Source organism: Symphalangus syndactylus, chromosome 5, assembly GCF_028878055.3.
Source record: "Symphalangus syndactylus isolate Jambi chromosome 5, NHGRI_mSymSyn1-v2.1_pri, whole genome shotgun sequence".
In the NCBI taxonomy this organism is placed as follows: Eukaryota; Metazoa; Chordata; class Mammalia; order Primates; family Hylobatidae; genus Symphalangus; species Symphalangus syndactylus.
In genome coordinates this window covers 5197105-5215172 of record NC_072427.2, presented here as the reverse complement: position 1 = coordinate 5215172, position 18068 = coordinate 5197105, and the positions used below count along the sequence as shown (strand labels likewise).

At 49.5% G+C, this 18068-nt stretch overlaps 1 protein-coding gene across 6 annotated transcripts in view; it reads right to left on the bottom strand.

Annotated features, from left to right (window-relative positions):
* The window catches only part of PCSK6 (proprotein convertase subtilisin/kexin type 6), a 195198-nt gene that overhangs the window by 52648 nt on the left and 124482 nt on the right, over positions 1-18068 (bottom strand). For 5 of the 6 annotated variants that reach the window (XM_063640040.1, XM_063640041.1, XM_055277040.2 and 2 more), the window contains 2 exons: positions 15194-15382; positions 11093-11229 (listed from right to left, as the gene is read on the bottom strand). In XM_063640040.1, the coding sequence (XP_063496110.1) occupies positions 11093-11229; positions 15194-15382 (326 nt within the window). Of the gene's footprint in view, positions 1-9812; positions 9952-11092; positions 11230-15193; positions 15383-18068 lie in introns of those variants that run through there. The other variant, XM_055277043.2, reaches the window with a different exon arrangement.

The following is an 18068-nucleotide window of genomic DNA, read 5'->3' as shown; positions in this document are numbered from 1 at the left end:
ATTTGTAACAGCGAGATAAAATAGCACCCAGTGCCTGCTGGAGAACACGCAGGTGCTAATCATCATCCCGTTCCTCTCTTGTTCTTTTGATAAATTGGATTTCTTTCCTAGGTTGGTGGGAATCTGGAAATAATGCTGTTGAAATAATCTGGAAAAACACAGCACGTGGGTTACTGCTCTTTTGGAAACAGATGAAAGATTAGAGAAAAGAGAAATTTTAATCAGGGAGAAAGTGAATTCTCAGAGTTCAAGAGTGACACAGGATTTTTAAAAGTGCCATCAATTGTCTCAGACAGTCTATTTATTACTATGTGAATACCAAGTAGGTAAAACCCTTTGGAACCATGAAATAAGATACATGGTGTCAATTATAGAGGGAAGACTGGAAAGCATGCCTGATTATTTTTTCTGTTTAGACATTGACGCCTCACAATTCTCCCTGGCAGGGGAAGACTGTGGGAGGTGCCCCAGCACCTTAGGTAGGCTCCTGGTTACAAAGGGAGGGCTAGGCCAACTCAGTAAAGTTTGGGCCCTGTACATACCCCTGGTCGAACTGCCTGCAGGGCCCTCAGCTGGGCTCTTGGGGTGGAAGAGGTGAAGAACAAGGAAGCGCCCCTCACCCCCATGCCTACCCAGCAGGCCTGGCATGGGGCAGGTGTGCAGACAAGGTAAGTGTGTGCTGCATGAACAGGAGAAGCACCATGCAGATGCCCCTTAGTGCTGGCAAAGCCAAGCTCGACTCCTGCAGAGCACTTCCCGTGCATCCGGCGTGCCCATGGGGGCCCCAGGTCATGAGGAGGTGCAGGAACCTTCCTGTGCCTGAGGGGGCCGAGCAGGATGTGGCCCTGGGTGGGAAGGCTGGCCTGACCTTGGCAGATGCACAGGCTCTGCCTTGTCGTTCAGGTGCAACCACCAGTGTAGGCTCCGAGGTAAGAAGGGTGGGCTGGGAAGGCTCCTCTCTTCAGTCACTTGGTCTGGGTCTCACTTCTGCACAACCCTATCTTACAGGAGAGGAGACCCAGCGCAGAGGCCAGGGGGACAGGAAAAGCGGAGGCAGGAGGACCCAACCCCAGGCCTGTCTGGTGTCTGATGTGGGAGAATGAAGCATACACGTTTCTCAGAGAATGGATACTTTCTGCATTCTGGGTCCAAACTTAAAATCTTGGGCATTTTGGACGGCAACTCTCTAAAATGCAGCCAAACTTCTCTGACAGATGTTCTGCAGGACGAGCCATCACCCCGGCTCTGCCTGCACTGTCGCCAGCTCCGTCTCGTAGCCTTGCAGGCTCTGTGTGAAATGGCTGGAGTAGCAAGCTCACCCACAGTGGAAGCTGCCCCCCCTTCCACACCCACACTGTGCACTGCAGAGGCAAGGTCCTAGTGTTCCCAAATCTGGAGCTAAGTAGAGTTCAATAAAGGTGTGCTGGGCTGGGCATGGTGGCTCACCCTGTAATCGCAGCACTTAGGAGGCCGAGGTGGGCAGATCACCTGAGGTCAGGAGTTCAAGACCAGCCTGGCCAACATGGCAAAACCCTGTCTCTACTAAAAATACAAAAAAAAAAAAAAAAAAAAATTTAGCCAGATGTGGTGGCAGATGCCTGTAATCCCAGCTACTTGGGAGGCTGAGGCAGAAGAATCGCTTAAACCTGGGAGGCAGAGGTTGCAGTGAGCCGAGATCGCGCCGTTGCACTCCAGCCTGGGCAACAGAGTGAGATTCTCTCAAAATAAATAAATAAATAAATAAATAAATAAATAAAGGTGTGCTGGATGCAGGAATAAATGAAGAGCTGTTAATATCTGCAAACGCTGCAAGACTACAAAGCAGGATTCACACTCGATTCCATTCCTAAATTGCCTCCTGGAAGAGAGTGACCTGGGAGGACCCAGATCCTTGGCCTGGGAACTGAAGAGGAAAATGGATGACTGATCTGCTACTCAACTTTTAAAAATGGTTTTAAAACTAATTACATAAGCCACGTTCAATCTGACAGGAGGTATTATTTGAGCTAGCATATCAGTCAGATCACTTAATTACTTCATAAACCCTGGGTCTTAGCATAGATTTTAAAGCACTTTTACGCAGCGCACCGTTGGAGCAGTTTTTTTCTTTTCATTTTTTTAAAGCAATTAACTTGCAGAGATTTGAAGGAGATTGAAATGAACACCACAGAAACGAGGCACCCTGCCCCAAGCACAGGTTCTTGGAATGCCTGTAGAGAAGTGAGGACTGCCCGCTTTTTCTGGTCTACGCCTGTGTGTGTGCTGCACTGTGCCTGGCACTGAGGCTGGTGGTGACTGTGCACTCACAGGCCACCTTCACCAGACAACCAGGGAGTGGAAGATCCTGCCCATTTGGGATCAGTTCATACCTCAGCATCGACGAGGCCGACAGGCAGCTGACTCCACCGATGCCGACCAGCCCTGCATTTCCCTGACCTCTAGAGCCCTGACTCTTGGAGCTAGAGGGCACCCTAGGTCATCTCTGTCACCTTCCCAGGCTGAGGTCCCCAACGGGCACTATTGGGTTGACCTGAACATTCAGTGCTGGGGCTGGTCCTGCCTCCTTGCACACACAATAGCGTCACAGTGTGCAGGCAGGGCCGGGCTCCCCTCTCCACCCACACTGATGAGAAGCCCCGGCCAGCGGCTGTCCTGCCCACCTGGTGTGGCCTCGCAGGCATGCTCTGGGGGTTGGTCTTATTGCGAACAATGCCTACGCTGGGACCCGGGTCTACGGGCACAGCATAACCAGTGCCTTGGTGAGCTCTGGGTAGACACGGTTCTCTGTTCTTACTGCATCCTTTCGTCCTTCCTCCTAGGGGGTGCTTCCTGGCTCTCTGGGGGTTGACAGATATCCTCTCAGACTCGCCTCCACACCTCAATGCCCGTCCATTGCAGGCCCCCATCCACACCGATGCCCTCTGTGGGCACCAGAGCATCCTCCCAGAGGCAGCAGGCTCTTTCCTCATGTCGGCCTGGCCAGGAAGCTCCCACCTCTGCTCTGCACTCATGGAAGGGCCCAGACCTGCCCCTGGAGGGAGGGGAGTTAGGGCAGGTCATCACTGAGGACTGCCTTGGCCTGACATCCCTGTTGCTTGCCCAGCGGATCGGGTGGGGAAGCCTAGCTCGTCGCTGCTGAGCCCCTCTGTGGTCCCTCCCAGGGCCTGGGGAGCAAGGCCAGCCCTAAGAAGTCTTACCCCTGGGGGCAGGCGGAGTAAGGCAGGTCATATGTGGGCACTGCCTGGCACTTCATTCTACAAAACGAAAAGGACAGCCGTACCCTTAGGGCAGTCGCCATCTCCTAATGGACTGTATTTTATGTGCTACTAAGATAAAAACACGAAGTGACACTGGTGAACTCCTGAGGATTTGGCCTTAGGCAGACCCTTCTTCACAAGCCCTTCCTTATTTCTTTCAGCCGGAAATCCCTATTTGCTCCACTGAACGTGGGGCACTCCTCTGGGTCACTGGTGGCCCTTGGGTCCTTATGCATGGTACTATTGGTTCCTGAAATCTGAAATGTTCCCAACTAGCCTGTGGGCTTCTCAGGGGCAGGGACTGTGTCTTGGAGCCTCTCTGTGCCCCTGAGCACTGGCATAGCACCTGGCACACGGCAGGGCCTCTGCAAAATGCATCAGAGACATGTCTGTTAGGATACGCAGACCTTCCCATTTTGACATTTCAGGAACAGCCAGAAGAGGCACCATTCATTTGGAGGCTGAAGAGGGCTTATCCTGGATCAACTTCAAAAGCACTGGGCCCATACACCAACCTGGAAAGGGCCGCTTGGCCTTTGTTTGAGCCCCTCTGACCCCTTTTGGCCTCACTCCATCACTGCCTTCCCTCACCCTGGGAGGATCCAGCCGCCATGCTGAACAACACGCTCGGAGGCTGGCCCTGGAATGAAGTGAGCAGGGCAGGTTGGGGAGACTCAGTTGCAACTGCAGTGTCCCATGTGAGGGCCACATGGATTTCCACTGTGGAGAGATGCTGGTGGGACCCAGGATCCCAGGCTAGCTCCCACTGTGCTTGGGGAGGAGGCACAGAGCCTGTGGGTAACAGCAAGGAGCCCGTCCTCCCCACACACAGCAGGGAGGGCTTGCCATGTGTCAGCTGTGGCAGGACGCATGCCTGTACTTGCTGTTTCTGGCAAAGACCACGTTCAGGAGTGGCCGCTCTCTACAGGGTAAAACTTGCACGGAATGAACTGACCCCAGACGCCCTTGCAGGAATGTGCATACAATCTGTGATGACACTGGAGAATGTGTCCCCGCCCCCCAAATTCCAGTAGGCCACAGAAGGTCAGAGCTGGAAGGTACCACCAGGTGTTTATTCTGCACCCGTCTCAACCTTCTGAAAGCAAAGATCCAGTTTCTACCCATGCTGAGGGGTGGAGATCGGCCTGTGTCAAGACTCAATTTGGGGCCACCCTCTTGTATCCACTAATCCTGTGTCCTCTGTAGCACACAGAGCATCTGGTCATGTGGTAGTTACAGAGCGTTCCAGCTGGACTAATTAATCCACCAACACCTATTGTGCATCTATCATACACCATGCAGCAGGAGGCTCTCGGGGCCCAGCGGGACCGGAAGGAAGGAAGGCTGCAGATGGCAAGTCTGTCAGTGCTAAGGCCAAGGCCAGAGCTGCTGAGTGCCATGCAGGCAGCAAGCAGGGAGCTGATATGGCAGCATCTGGCTGGGCAGGAAGCAGTGTGGCAGGTGCACAGGTGTGCAGGGCATGCAGTTCCGTGCTGTGCACCACTGCAAGCCTAAAGCTCACTCAGCACCTACACGCAACAGGCTCCAAACGTGTTAATCATTGTTACATAAACAGATCTCCTTCCATTGCCCATACAGCTTGAAAGGCTGACGATACTTAATATACCTAATCCGAATTTGGGTTTCTAGCCCAGTCTTCCCTCTGACCTCCAGGTACATATCTCCGCCTGGACTCGTGTAAGTATCTTTGATTTAACCCACCCGAATCCAAGCTCCTGATCTTCTCGCCAGCATCTTCCCCCCCCCCTGCAATGTTCCAGATCTAGGAAACTGGGACTCCATTCTTCTACTGGGCAGGACAAAAACTCTGAAGTCATCCATGCCCCCTGTCTCCTCTCACAGCCCACATCTGATCCATCTACAAATCTCTCGACCCTGCTTTCAGAATCTGACTGCTTCATACACTCCACTGATGCCGCCCCATCGGAGTCACCTTCACCTGATACTGCAATGACCTTCTAACTGGCTTCCCCGCCTTTGTTCCTCTCCCACCCTCACTTCCATCTACTCTGACCAGCTGTCAGCCTGTTAACACAGAAGTTCAGATCACCTCTCTCCTCTGCCTAAAATCCCTCAGTGGCTTCCAACCAAGTCCCTGTGAGGGCTGACGAAGCCCAGTGTGATCTGGTCCCCATGCTCTCAATGCTTGCCCCTGTCCTATTCTGCTCCTCTTCCCGCTGCCCCCTGCAGCCTCGGGGGCCTCTCTGCTGTGCCTGGAACACACCAGGCACACTCCTGCCCGGGGGCCTTAGCATCCCCTGGAACACACCAGGCACACTCCTGCCCGGGGGCCTTAGCATCCCCTGAACGCTTTGCTTGGAATGCCCTTTTCCCAGATGTCTGCAGAGCTCACCCCCTCATCTTCTTTGAGCTTTACTCAAATGTCCCTTCCCCGAGGCCTTCCCGGGACACCCTGAAATGCCCTTGTCACCCTGCCCTGCTTCATTTTTCTCTTTATAGCTTCTCATCATCTAATGGACAAAAGCTTCCTGCCTGATAATCTTGTTTCACGGCCTCCTCTGCCTTCTAGAATATAAGCCTAGCATCTGTTTTGTTCACCGGTGCATCCCCAGTGCTTAGAACTTGGTAAATACTCAAGAAGTATCTGCTGGGTGAAGGCTGTGTTCTTGGAGGGGAGTATTATTCTTTGAATAAACTGATGAATTTCACTTCCTAATGTTTTATTTAAGACTTCTGTATCCCCATTCAAATTTGCCTATAGTTCTTTTTCTTTTTTTTTGGCATATTGATCAATTTCTCTTCACTCTTATTTCCCTCTAGTGATCTGGAAGGTTGGCATCCTGTTTTAAATCTTGGTTATCTCTCTATTATAAGAAGATATTTGAGTTTATATGTCTCTATCAGTGCTAAGAGTAAGACATAATCCATCACCCCTCCCACTAAATGTAGAATGAGAATCTCAGCAAATTTTTATTCCTCCCCATTCTCATCCCCTGCCTTTATGTTTCTGTAGGAGTATGAGGTGGGAGAGTGGGTAGGACATCCACCGCAGGCATTCAGATAAGACCCCTCCATGAGGCCAGGTCTGTGCTGCAGCCATGGGAAGCCCTAGGGACAGCTGTCCCCAAGGAGGGAGCAGCACGTGCAAAGGCCCCATGGAGGTAAGACCAGGCATGTTAGGGGAACAGAAGGGAGGTCAGTGATGACGCGCAGGAAATGATTCATGGTGGAGAGGTGCTAGCAGGATGTGCAGGTCAGGCTAAGAGATTTGGGTTTTGCTCTAAGAGCTGTGGGAGGTCATGAAAGTTAGCAGGGGTGCATCACTATCTGAATTATACTTTAAAAGGATCATTGGATGCTGGGGGGAGAGTGGCTCTAGCCAGTAGGGGTTGAGGCAAGGGGGCCAGTGGAATGAGGAGGTAAGAGACGATGGGGCACAGAACTGAGGCAGTGGGCAGACTCAGATATATTCTGGAGGCAGATGGTGAAGGAGACAAAGAAGAATTAAAGGTTCACTCCTGGGATTTGGCCAACCAATGGAGTGCAAGGTGAAGCTATTATTTTTTTTTTTTTTGAGATGGAGTGTTGCTCTGTCGTCCAGGCTGGAGTGCAGTGGCACAATCTCAGCTCACCGCAAGCTCCGCCTCCCAGGTTCACGCCATTCTCCTCCCTCAGCCTCCCGAGTAGCTGGGACTACAGGCACCTGCCACCACGCCTGGCTAACTTTTTGTATTTTTACTAGAGATGGGGTTTCACCGTGTTAGCCAGGATGGTCTCGATCTCCTGACCTTGTCATCCACCTGCCTCGGCCTCCCAAAGTGCTGGAATTACAGGCATGAGCCACCACACCCGGCTCAAAGCTATTTACTTTAATGTGGAAAGCAGGAAAGAGGCAGTTTGGGAGTTCTGTCTAAAGGTGCACAAGCTCAGAGCCAGTTAGACCCATGTCCAGAAGCAGGAGGCTGCTGCAGAGCAGGTCTGGGTGCACGCGGGCAGGGAGAGGCAGCTTTGGGCACCACCAGCAGGTACAAGGTGCTCAGTGTCACGGGGCTGGATGAGATCCCTGGATGGGAACAAAGAGCAGAGGACCCAGGGGCACGTGCGGGGGTGCGTGCGAGAGGATCAGCCAATGAGACGCACGAGGGGCAGCCTGTGAGGTGGAGAGGGCCCCCCAGGTGTGGCATCACTGCAGCTGTGCAAGAGGGCGCTTCCAGAGCGGGTGAGCTACCAACATCGCTGTGTGCCAGGCCCTGCTCTCGGTATCCAGCCTGTCTTACCTGATTTCATTCCATCGTAACCCAGTAACTTGGGTACTATCCAGCCTGTCTTACCTGATTTCATTCCATTGTAACCCAGTAACTTGCGTACTATCCATTTTCTAGATAAGAAGACCAAGGCCTCGAAAGGCTAAGTGACTTGCCAAGGTCACAGGTATTTGTAAGAGTTAGAGCCAGCATCTACCCCCAGGGAGAAGGGCTCCTGAGCCCACAGTCTTAACCACTGCACCCTGTGGTCCCCAGAGAGGGTGCTTAGTTTGTTAGAACCATAGACCCTGGCTTTAACAACCTGGGGAGGACAGAGATGGGACCATAGGCTTGGGCAGTGTGAAAACGGTGGGCGACCCTGACAAGCCCCGGTTTTTTGTGCAGTGGATGGGAGTGGGCTGGGAGTGAGCGGTGACGGCCATAGCAGGCAGCTTGTTCTGCCAGCTTTGCCAAACAGGGGAGCAGAGAAGTGGGTGGTGGCTGGAGGGGATGTGGATTCAGGGGAGAGGCATCAGTGCACACATGTTGGCCTAACAGGAAGGGGAAAGAGAAGAATGTATATGAGATGCATGAGAAAGGCTGCCTGCAGTAGCACAGTTTCATGGGGGATTGACTGTCCCCTTGAAGCTGCCCTGGGACATGGGTAGGGCACATTGTATTCGGCTCATGATACAGAATAAAGATCACAGGTCTAGAGTGGTGAATGGTGTGCCTGGTTCCCAGGGCTTTGTCATGAGCACACAAGAGCAGTAGCCCCAGCCTCCACGCGCCCTCCTGCATACAGCACCAGCCTCCCAGGCAAGCAGGCCATGCAGGCTGGCACGAGAACTCGGCCTTGTGCCCACGAAGCAGTGAATGCTTGAGGATGCAGCTGGCATGAGTCGTCGACCTCGACTTTTAATACTAGGCCAATACACTTTGGGGCTTTTAAAAAAAAGAATTTAGGAGCTTCCACTTTTAAAATGCGTAAATTTCAGGTCATTTAAAATTTTACATTTTCGTATTTTTAGGATTTGTAATAACACGTTTTTTGTTTGTTTGTTTTTTTTGTTTTTTTTTTTTTTTGTGAGACAGAGTCTCACTCTGTCACTCAGGCTGAAGTGCAGTGGTGCGATCTCGGCTCACTGTAAGCTCCGCCTCCCGGGTTCAAGCCATTCTCCTGCCTCAGGCTCCCTAAGAGCTGGGACTACAGGTGCCTGCCACCATGCCTGGCTAATTTTTTTGGGGGGGGATTTTTAGTAGAGATGGGGTTTCACCATGTTAGCCAGGATGGTCTCGATCTCTTGACCTCGTGATCCACCTGCCTTGGCCTCCCAAAGTGCTGGGATTACAGGCGTGAGCCACTGCGCCCAGCCAACGCTTTCTTAAAATAGTTATTTACTATTTTAAAACCAGAAAGAATACAACTGGGGGAGGTCCCAGATCCCTGTAGATGACTTGATGACTTAAAGTCAATTTTCTGCGTAAGGCAAGTCAACACTCTTCTTTTCTCCTAAATCTGTGCTATTCCAAATGGAATGGTTTTCTTAATTTTGCTTTTGGATTGTTTATGGAGAACTGGAAAAGAACCAGGGCAGGGGAAGGTTCTCATGCACTCCTAGGGTGACCAAGAAGCAGACTCTGCATCTTCAATGACAGAACAGTGAAAGCAAACCTTGAGGAAACTCGCCCAGAGAAAAGCAAGATCCCAGCACATTCTGTAAACGTTACTATGCATTCAACCCAGAGAACAAAGACAGCGTTTATAGACCTTTGTGGGTAACTACAAAATAAGATGTGCTGATTATTCCAGTTTTCTTTCCTGGTTGTAACCCCATTACCTAGATCAGAGTTTGGTACTTAATAAAGATTGGTTAAATAAATGATTGACCATTAAGTAAAAGGGATTAAAAAGGGTACAAGAATTACCGGAGAAATAAACAATCCAAAAGAAAAATTAAGAAAACCATTCCATTTGCAATAGCATAAAAATAATAAAATACTTAGGAACAACTTTCACCAAGGAAGTGAAAGATTTATATACTCAACACTACAAAAAACACTGCTAAACAAAATTAAAGAAGAGCTAAATAAACAGAAAAATATCCCACGTTTATGGACTGGAAGACTTAATATTGTTAATGTGGAAATATTCCCCGAAACGATCTACATATCCAATCTCTATCAAAATTCCGACTACCTTTTAAAAAGAAATGTACAAGCTTATTTTAAAATTCATATGGAATTACATGGGACTTGAAAAAGCCAAAACAATCTTGAGAAGGAACCACCAAGTTGGAGGACTCGCACTTTCTGATTTCAAAACTTACTACAAAGCTACAGTGATCAAAACAATGTGGTACTGACCCCAGGATTGATATATAGACCCATGGAACAGAATCGAGAGTGCGGAAATGAACCTCTCTTCTGTGGTCTGTTGATTTGCAACAGGAGTCTCAAGGTCACCCAACGGGTAAAGAGTGTATTTTTCAACAAGTGGTGCTGGAACAAGAGGGTACAAAAGAATGAGTTTGGACCCCTACTTCACACCACATACAAAAAATAATTCAAAATGGATCAAAGACCTACACGTAAGAGCTATAACACTCTTAAAAGGAAACATAGGAGTAAATCTCTGTGACCTTGGGTTAGGCAATGGTTTCTCAAGTATGACACCAACAGCACAAGCAACAGAAGAAAAAATAAACTGAATTTCAACAGAATTAAAAACTTCTATGCATCCAGGTGCACCATTATGCAATTGATGAACCACAGATACCACTTCACACCTACTAGAACGCTTATAATTTTTAAAAAACAGAGACTATTAAGTGTTAACGAGAATGTGAAGGAGGTGGACCTCTCATACGCGCTGGCAGGAATGTGAAAGGATGCAGCCAGTGTGGAAGACAGTTGGCTGTTCCTCAAGACGTTCAACATGGAGTTACCATACGACCTGACAATTCCAGACTTAGGTACACCCACGAGAAACAAAAACATAGGTCCACATAAAAACTTGTACGTGAATCCTCACAGCCGTACTATTTGTAACAGCTAAAAGGTAGAAACAACCCAAATGTCCATCACAGGTGAATAAACAAAATGTGATCAGTCCGTACAATGGAATATTGTTCAGCCATAAAAGTAATGAAGTTTCGATGCATACTACAATATGGAAAAACTCTGAAAACATCATGCTAACTGAAAGAAGCCAGACACAAAAGGCCAGGTGTTGTATTATTTCATTCATATGAAATGTCCAGGAGAGGCAAATCCAAAGAAACGGTAAGTGGATTAGAGGTTGCCAGGAGCTGGGAGGGGAGGAAGGAATGGGGAGCAGCTGCTTCATGGGTATGGGGTTTCTTTTTGTGGGGATGAAAATATTCCGGAATTAGATAGTGGTGACGGTTACACAACATTGTGAACGTACTAAAAGCCACTGAGCTGTACACTTAAAAATAATTAAAATGGTGAATTTTCTGTTATGGGAATTCTACCTCTACAAAACAAAACAAACAATTATCAGAGACTCCATGGTTAAATAAGGCCCAGAGGTAAAAAGAGGGTTGAGATACAAAAGCTGTCATGAGAGTCCCAAGAGCCACTGACCTTGCTTCTCCGGGTTGCGGACCTGGGATGGCAGGTCTTGGATTTCCAAGGTCCACTGCCCTTCAGCCTTTTCTCCCCAACAGTGGACAGTCATGAATTCCCAGTTTGTAAACCCTTCATTGGAAAGATCCAGCAATCTGCAATCGGAGATGTGGTGTCAGAAAATGAAGGTGCGGAGGGACTGGCACAAGGAGGGCTCTCAGGGGACTGTATGATCTGGCTGGACCGTACCCCCAGGGTAGCAGGGGTCTGGCCCCAGCCAACCCGAGGGCAAAGGGCACAGCGAGATGTGACTGTCTTTAAGCTCTTACACAGACTATCTCCTCCATCACCTCCTTCACATTCTGAGAGGCAGGCAGGCAGGCAGGTTTCATATCACCCAGCGAAAGATGTTTACAAGGACACCAACAAATGCCCCCAGTCCTGACAGTTTCCTGCAGAAAGTGGTTGGCTCCTTCCTGTCCAGGAACAATCTTACAGAGCCCACAACTCCAGTGCCTGGATGCACAAAAGCAGACAGGGGCGGGGGCCCCCCGGGGTACCTTCACTGAAGCCCAGAGAGTGCTCACTAAGGACGCCTTTTAAAAGTGCTTGTTTGTGGAAGAATGAAACTTCCACGTTTGACTTCCGGCCAGCTGTGTGCACTGTTCTCTGGAACACACAAAGAAGGAAAGAGGAGCAGCTACTCAAGCTTGTGGGGAAAGTTCTGTCCCTTCGCCTCCAGGGCTGATCCAGTCTCAACAGGGGCATTTGGGGGAGATGATGATGGCAGGGTTGGTTGCTTTCCAGAGGGAATGGGAGGGACCCGTGGAGAGCCGGGAGGAGGAGACGGCTCCCGTACCCCCAGCAGTACCCTCCTTGCAAGTCCTGATAAGCCTCCCTTTGCCCTTCCCAACTCGAAGGCCTTTCCCAACTGTACCCTCGAGCCCCTGGGCCTTCTGCCTCACACTTGGTTCAGGCAGAAACAGGAAGCAACTAATCAACATCCAACCTCTTCCTGCACCCAGTGCCATCCTCAGAAGTGACTCTTTCCATATTAGAATCAATTCTAGGTTTTTTCCTCTTATTCTTTCTTCATAGTCTAATTTTTCTATCTCGATTTTGGAATAAACTTTTTTTTAACACAGGGATCTTTATTGTTCATCAGAAATTGGAATACATAAGTTTTGAATGATGTAAGATTCAATTTCCAATCTGGGGGTTCTGAACAGTCAATGTAGGAAAATGTTTATCTAGGGAACATTCTTTGCAATGGAGAAGAGTGAGGGGGAGGCATCCTGTGCTTTCTTCTAAGAAATGGCAAAGGTCAAGGCTGATTTTCACACTCGATGCCAAGCTGAACCCAACACACTGGGGACAGAACAAGGACAAACTGTCTTTTAAGGGCTGAGGTGCTGGGGCACATCAATGGCTTCTTAGTGAAGAAACTGGCAACCTGATAAAGCTGCCAAATTAAGTAAGATGTGCAGTAGGATAGGAGGTCATTTATCCTGAAACACAAATTCTTGATATAATCACAAAATCTGCCTTGGAAAAAAACTGAAGTCCCAAGACTCAGATGACAGCTGGAGTAGCCTCAGGGTAGTTTTTTTTTATTTTTTGTTTTTGAGACAGACTCTCTCTCTGTCACCCAGGCTGGAGTGCAGAGGCGTGACCTCAGCTCACTGCAACCTCGGCCTCCTGGGTTCAAGTGATTCTCTTGCCTCAGCCTCCCAAGTAGCTGGGATCACAGGTGCGTGCCACCATGCCCAGCTAATTTTTGTATTTTTAGTAGAGACAAGGTTTTGCCATGTTGGCCAGGCTGGTCTCGAACTCCTGACCTCAGGTAATCCACCTACCTTGGCCCCTCAAAGGGCTGGGATTACAGGTGTGAGCCACCCTTCCTGGGCTAGGGTAGTTTTTTAAAACGCTTGATGGCACAAGGACAGCACTACCTAGCCAAGGGGTGGCTCCCAATAGCCCTGGCAGGACCTGCACTCTATTATCCCAAGGGCGCAGCACTGGGCAGAAGCAGGAGAAGGAAAGTTTCCAGGGAAGGAAAACAGGGCCCTAGGGGAGTGGGAGAGGGGAGGCTGGGGCACCGGAAGGTTCTTGTGGGTCAGGCAGCCGGACGTAAGCAGGACATGTAGGGCAACCAGGCCCCTGCACCAGGGGTGATGCCAAACATTTTTATCTACATATATTATCACACTCAAGTCTTGTAACAGTCCTAATGTTTACAGATAAGTGAAGTGACATTTTCAGAGACGAGGGATAAAGAGAGGCAAAGTGACTGGCTCCTGGGAGCCCAGCCAGGAGTGGAAGAGCAGGGTGTGGGCCGACTCTCCAGGGTCACTGCCACCCGCCTGCCTGCTACCTGCTGCCCCAGCCTCTAAGCCTCCCCACAGGCTCTCGGTCAACCTGGGCATCACCTGGGCCTGCACCCAGCTCTGGCTCTGAATCAGGCGTCACAAACCTGGGTGCCACTAGGTGTGCAGCTGGAGTGAATGGAGAGTCCGCTGCTGGCCTCAGGGCTGCCAGCACAGAAAACACGGAGCACATGGACACACACTCGCCCACCTGCTCGGCTCCAGCCCAGTGCATGCAGGAACCCGGGCCTGGTGTCAGACAGCTTCCAACTTTCCAAGAGATGCCAGAAATGAGGACTTTTAAAATCTTTAAGAGTTAAAAAAATAAAATAAAAAACACCAAGGGGAGCAACATGGCATCAAAAGCTGCAGCTTGTCCGCTGACACCAGAACTGCTCAATGCCCGTGTGGCTTCCCAAGGCAGAGGCACAGCACGGCCGGGCCTCCCTGCAGGAGGGAGAGATGCCCTGTGGCGCTTGTGCTATGAAAGTAGAATGTGGGATGGGCTGAGCTTGGTGCCAAGGTCTGCCTCAGGGTTGATTCCAGTGCACTGGGGACAAAGCTGGTGCCAGGCCCATCGCCTGCTGCCACCGCTCCAGCTTGCCTGCTGTGGAGAGACCAGGCTGCTGGGCAGCGCTGTCAGTCCTCTGGACAATGGCCCTGTCTGCCTTGCATTGCTGATGAGTCAATTACCCTGTCTCATACAAAGTGGGGGGGAGGGGAAGGGTTAAGCCAAGGGCAACTCCCAACTTCTGCCTGGTTCCATCTGAGAGCCTTCGCTAGCCCGTTTCTGAATCTCTACAGCTCCCTATAGCCCACACAAGGGCCACAGCCTCAGGCAGGTCACCAAAGGAGTCAAGTGGGCCCAGAGTGGACACGTGGGCATGGGGACCCCACCCAGTAGACAGAGCAGGCCTGGTCCTGGGGGGCTTCCTGCAGGCGATGTGGGCACAGTGCCAGTTCCGGTTTTTGAGAGAAGCTGGAAATGCTGATTTGTCCGTGAAATCTTTCTCTCTCTACCTCTTAGCTAGAAAGAGACAGAAAGGTACCAGAATACCCTGGCCCCTCTTAAGTTCCTATAAACACCTTCATTCTAATTACCTGTAAGTCATATATTTGCATCAATGTATTTCCCCTTGTTTCTAAGTTTGTCAAAGAAATGACTCCATAGCCTCCCAAAAACCACGTACAAAGCTTTGGAATTCCTAGTCCCTGAGTGCAAGAGAAGCTGGCAGAGAGCAGCCTGGGAGCACCTTCCCCGCCCACCACCCGAGCCTGTCTGTCTTCCCGGGACAGGCCCCTGCTGGTGCAGGTTCTGCAGGGCAGCCCACGGCTGGGAGGGAGAGCTGGCGGGGGGATAAACAATGCTCCCTGTGGTACACATGCTCGATTCAGAGGCCAACTGAATAGGATAAAAATGACCTTCAATGCACTTCTAAGCAATGAAGGCATAGCCAGAATTCCACAAATCCCTCCGCTAAACAACAAACAAAACGAAACAACAACTCTTTTGTCACTTCTTTCTGAAAAGGACCTTTTGGAAGGCAAGGTTTCAGGGAGTAACTTTTAAGGTTTTTGGGGCCTACATGCAAGGGTCTCCAAGAGAAAGGAAGCCGCCAGCAGAACCGGTGGGAGCCCCCACATGCCAGAGGGCCTTGCAGGGACGCTGTGGGCCCAAGACTGGACAGAAGCTCTTGTGCAGTGTCAATCTCAGTGAGCCCCAGCCTCCATCCCCATGCCCGCCTCGCCTTACCTCTTTGCCAAAAGTTGAGACTTGGTTCCCGAGGGAGAGATCAGGTAGATCTGGAGGTCTCCTCGGCGTGGGTGCGAGACAGAGATGCATACCACCACGTGCTCCAAGTAGACCACCCGCTGGTCCGAGCGCTCCGCGCAGGCGCTGGTCAGGGCGGTCGTCCGCAGCACCTGCACTAAAGGGATGCTCCTGGGGGAGGAGGGAGGGCTCAGTACTTGGCACCGGAATCACGAAGTCTCACCCACACAGCCAGGAGCTCCAGCGCCCATCCACTGTGTCCCCACTGCAGCCTCAGGGCCCTGGGGGCCCCAGGGAGCCGCAGCAGCCTCTGAATGCCTCACTCGGATGCTCCACTGTGAATTTTATCACCTGTCCTGAAGACGTTTATGCCTCTGGAATTTGCTCACAGAGATTTAAAAGACGGGTTCGGCTGGGCACTGTGGCTCATGCCTTTGATCCCAGCTCTTTGGGAGGCCGAGGCACTGCCTGCTGCCACCACTCCAGCTTGCCTACTGTGGAGAGACCAGGCTGCTGGGCAGTGCTGTGGGGTGCACAGCACAGGCCCCATTCCTCTGGACAATGGCCCTGTCTGCCTTGCATTGCTGCTGAGTCAATTACTCTGTCTTATACAAAGTTGGGGGAGGGGGAGGGCAGATCACAAGGTCAGGAGTTTGAGACCAGCCTGGCCAATATGGTGAAACCCTGTCTACTAAAAATACAAAAATTAGCTGGGTATGGTGGCGGGTGTCCGTAATCCCAGCTACTTGGGAGGCTGAGGCAGGAGAATCGCTTGAACCCAGGAGGCAGAGGTTGCAGTGAGCCGAGATCGTACCACTGCACTCCAGCCTGGGAGACAGAGAAAGACTCCATCTCAGAAATAAAATGAATAAAATGAAATGAAATGAAATGAAATGAAATAAAATAAAATAAAATAAAAGATGGGTTCTTGGGCAGACTCGGGTGAATGTCCCCAGGGATGGGCTCCCTTTGGTGACCAGAAGGCGGCTTCTCTTCGGTGGCATTTGGCCAGCTCATTTCTCAGTTACCCTAGTAAGACCTCTATGGTGACAGGTACACTAAAAGGCCAGACCTCACCACACTGCAATATGTGCATATAAGAAACCTGTCCTTGGACCCCCTAAATATATAAAAATAATTAAATGTTTTAACAAACAAACAAATAAAAAATCCCACTACTTTGTTTCAAAGACTAGCATTGAAAATAGAAGTCAGAGAGCCAAATAATGAGTGAACTCCCATTCACAATTGCTTCAAAGAGAATAAAATACCTAGGAATCCAACTTAAGAGGGATGTGAACGACCTCTTCAAGGAGAACTACAAACCACTGCTCAATGAAATAAAAGAGGATACAAACAAATGGAAGAACATTCCATGCTCATGGGTAGGAAGAATCAATATCGTGAAAATGGCCACACTGCCCAAGGTAATTTATAGATTCAGTGCCATCCCCATCAAGCTACCAATGACTTTCTTCACAGAATTGGAAAAAACTACTTTAAAGTTCATATGGAACCAAAAAAGAGCCCGCATTCCCAAGTCAATCCTAAGCCAGAAGAACAAAGCTGGAGGCATCATGCTACCTGACTTCAAACTACACTACAAGTCTACAGTAACCAAAACAGCATGGTACTGGTACCACAACAGAGACATAGATCAATGGAACAGAACAGAGCCCTCAGAAATGATGCCGCATATCTACAACTATCTGATCTTCGACAAACCTGACAAAAACAAGAAATGGGAAAAGGATTCCCTATTTAATAAATGATGCTGGGAAAACTGGCTAGCCATATGTAGAAAGCTGAAACTGGATCCCTTCCTTACACCTTATACAAAAATTAATTCAAGATGGATTAAAGACTTACATGTTAGACCTAAAACCATAAAAACCCTAGAAGAAAACCTAGGCAATACCATTCAGGACATAGGCGTGGGCAAGGACTTCATGTCTAAAACACCAAAAGCAATGGTAACAAAAGCCAAAATTGACAAATGGGATCTAATTAACTAAAGAGCTTCTGCACAGCAAAAGAAACTACCATCAGAGTGAACAGGCAACCTACAAAATGAGAGAAAATTTTCGCAACCTGCTCATCTGACAAAGGGCTAATATCCAGAATCTACAATGAACTCAAACAAATTTACAAGAAAAAAAAAAAAAAACCCATTAAAAAGTGGGTGAAGGACATGAACAGACACTTCTCAAAAGAAGACATTTATGCAGCCAAAAAACACATGAAGAAATGCTCCTCATCACTGGCCATCAGAGAAATGCAAATCAAAACCACAGTGAGATACCATCTCACACCAGTTAGAATGGCCATCATTAAAAAGTCAGGAAACAACAGGTGCTGGAGAGGATGTGGAGAAATAGGAGCACTTTTACACTGTTGGTGGGACTGTAAACTAGTTCAACCATTGTGGAAGTCAGTGTGGCGATTCCTCCGGGATCTGGAACTAGAAATACCATTTGACCCAGCCATCCCATTACTGGGTATATACCCAAAGGACTATAAATCATGCTGCTATAAAGACACACGCGCACGTATGTTGATTGTGGCACTATTCACAATAGCAAAGACTTGGAACCAACCCAAATGTCCAACAACGATAGACTGGATTAAGAAAATGTGGCACGTATACACCATGGAATACTATGCAGCCATAAAAAAGGATGAGTTCATGTCCTTTGTAGGGACATGGATGAAACTGGAAATCATCATTCTCAGTAAACTATCGCAAGGACAAAAAACCAAACACTGCACGTTCTCACTCATAGGTGGGAATTGAACAATGAGAACTCATGGACACAGGAAGGGGAACATCACACTCTGGGGACTGTTGTGGGGTGGG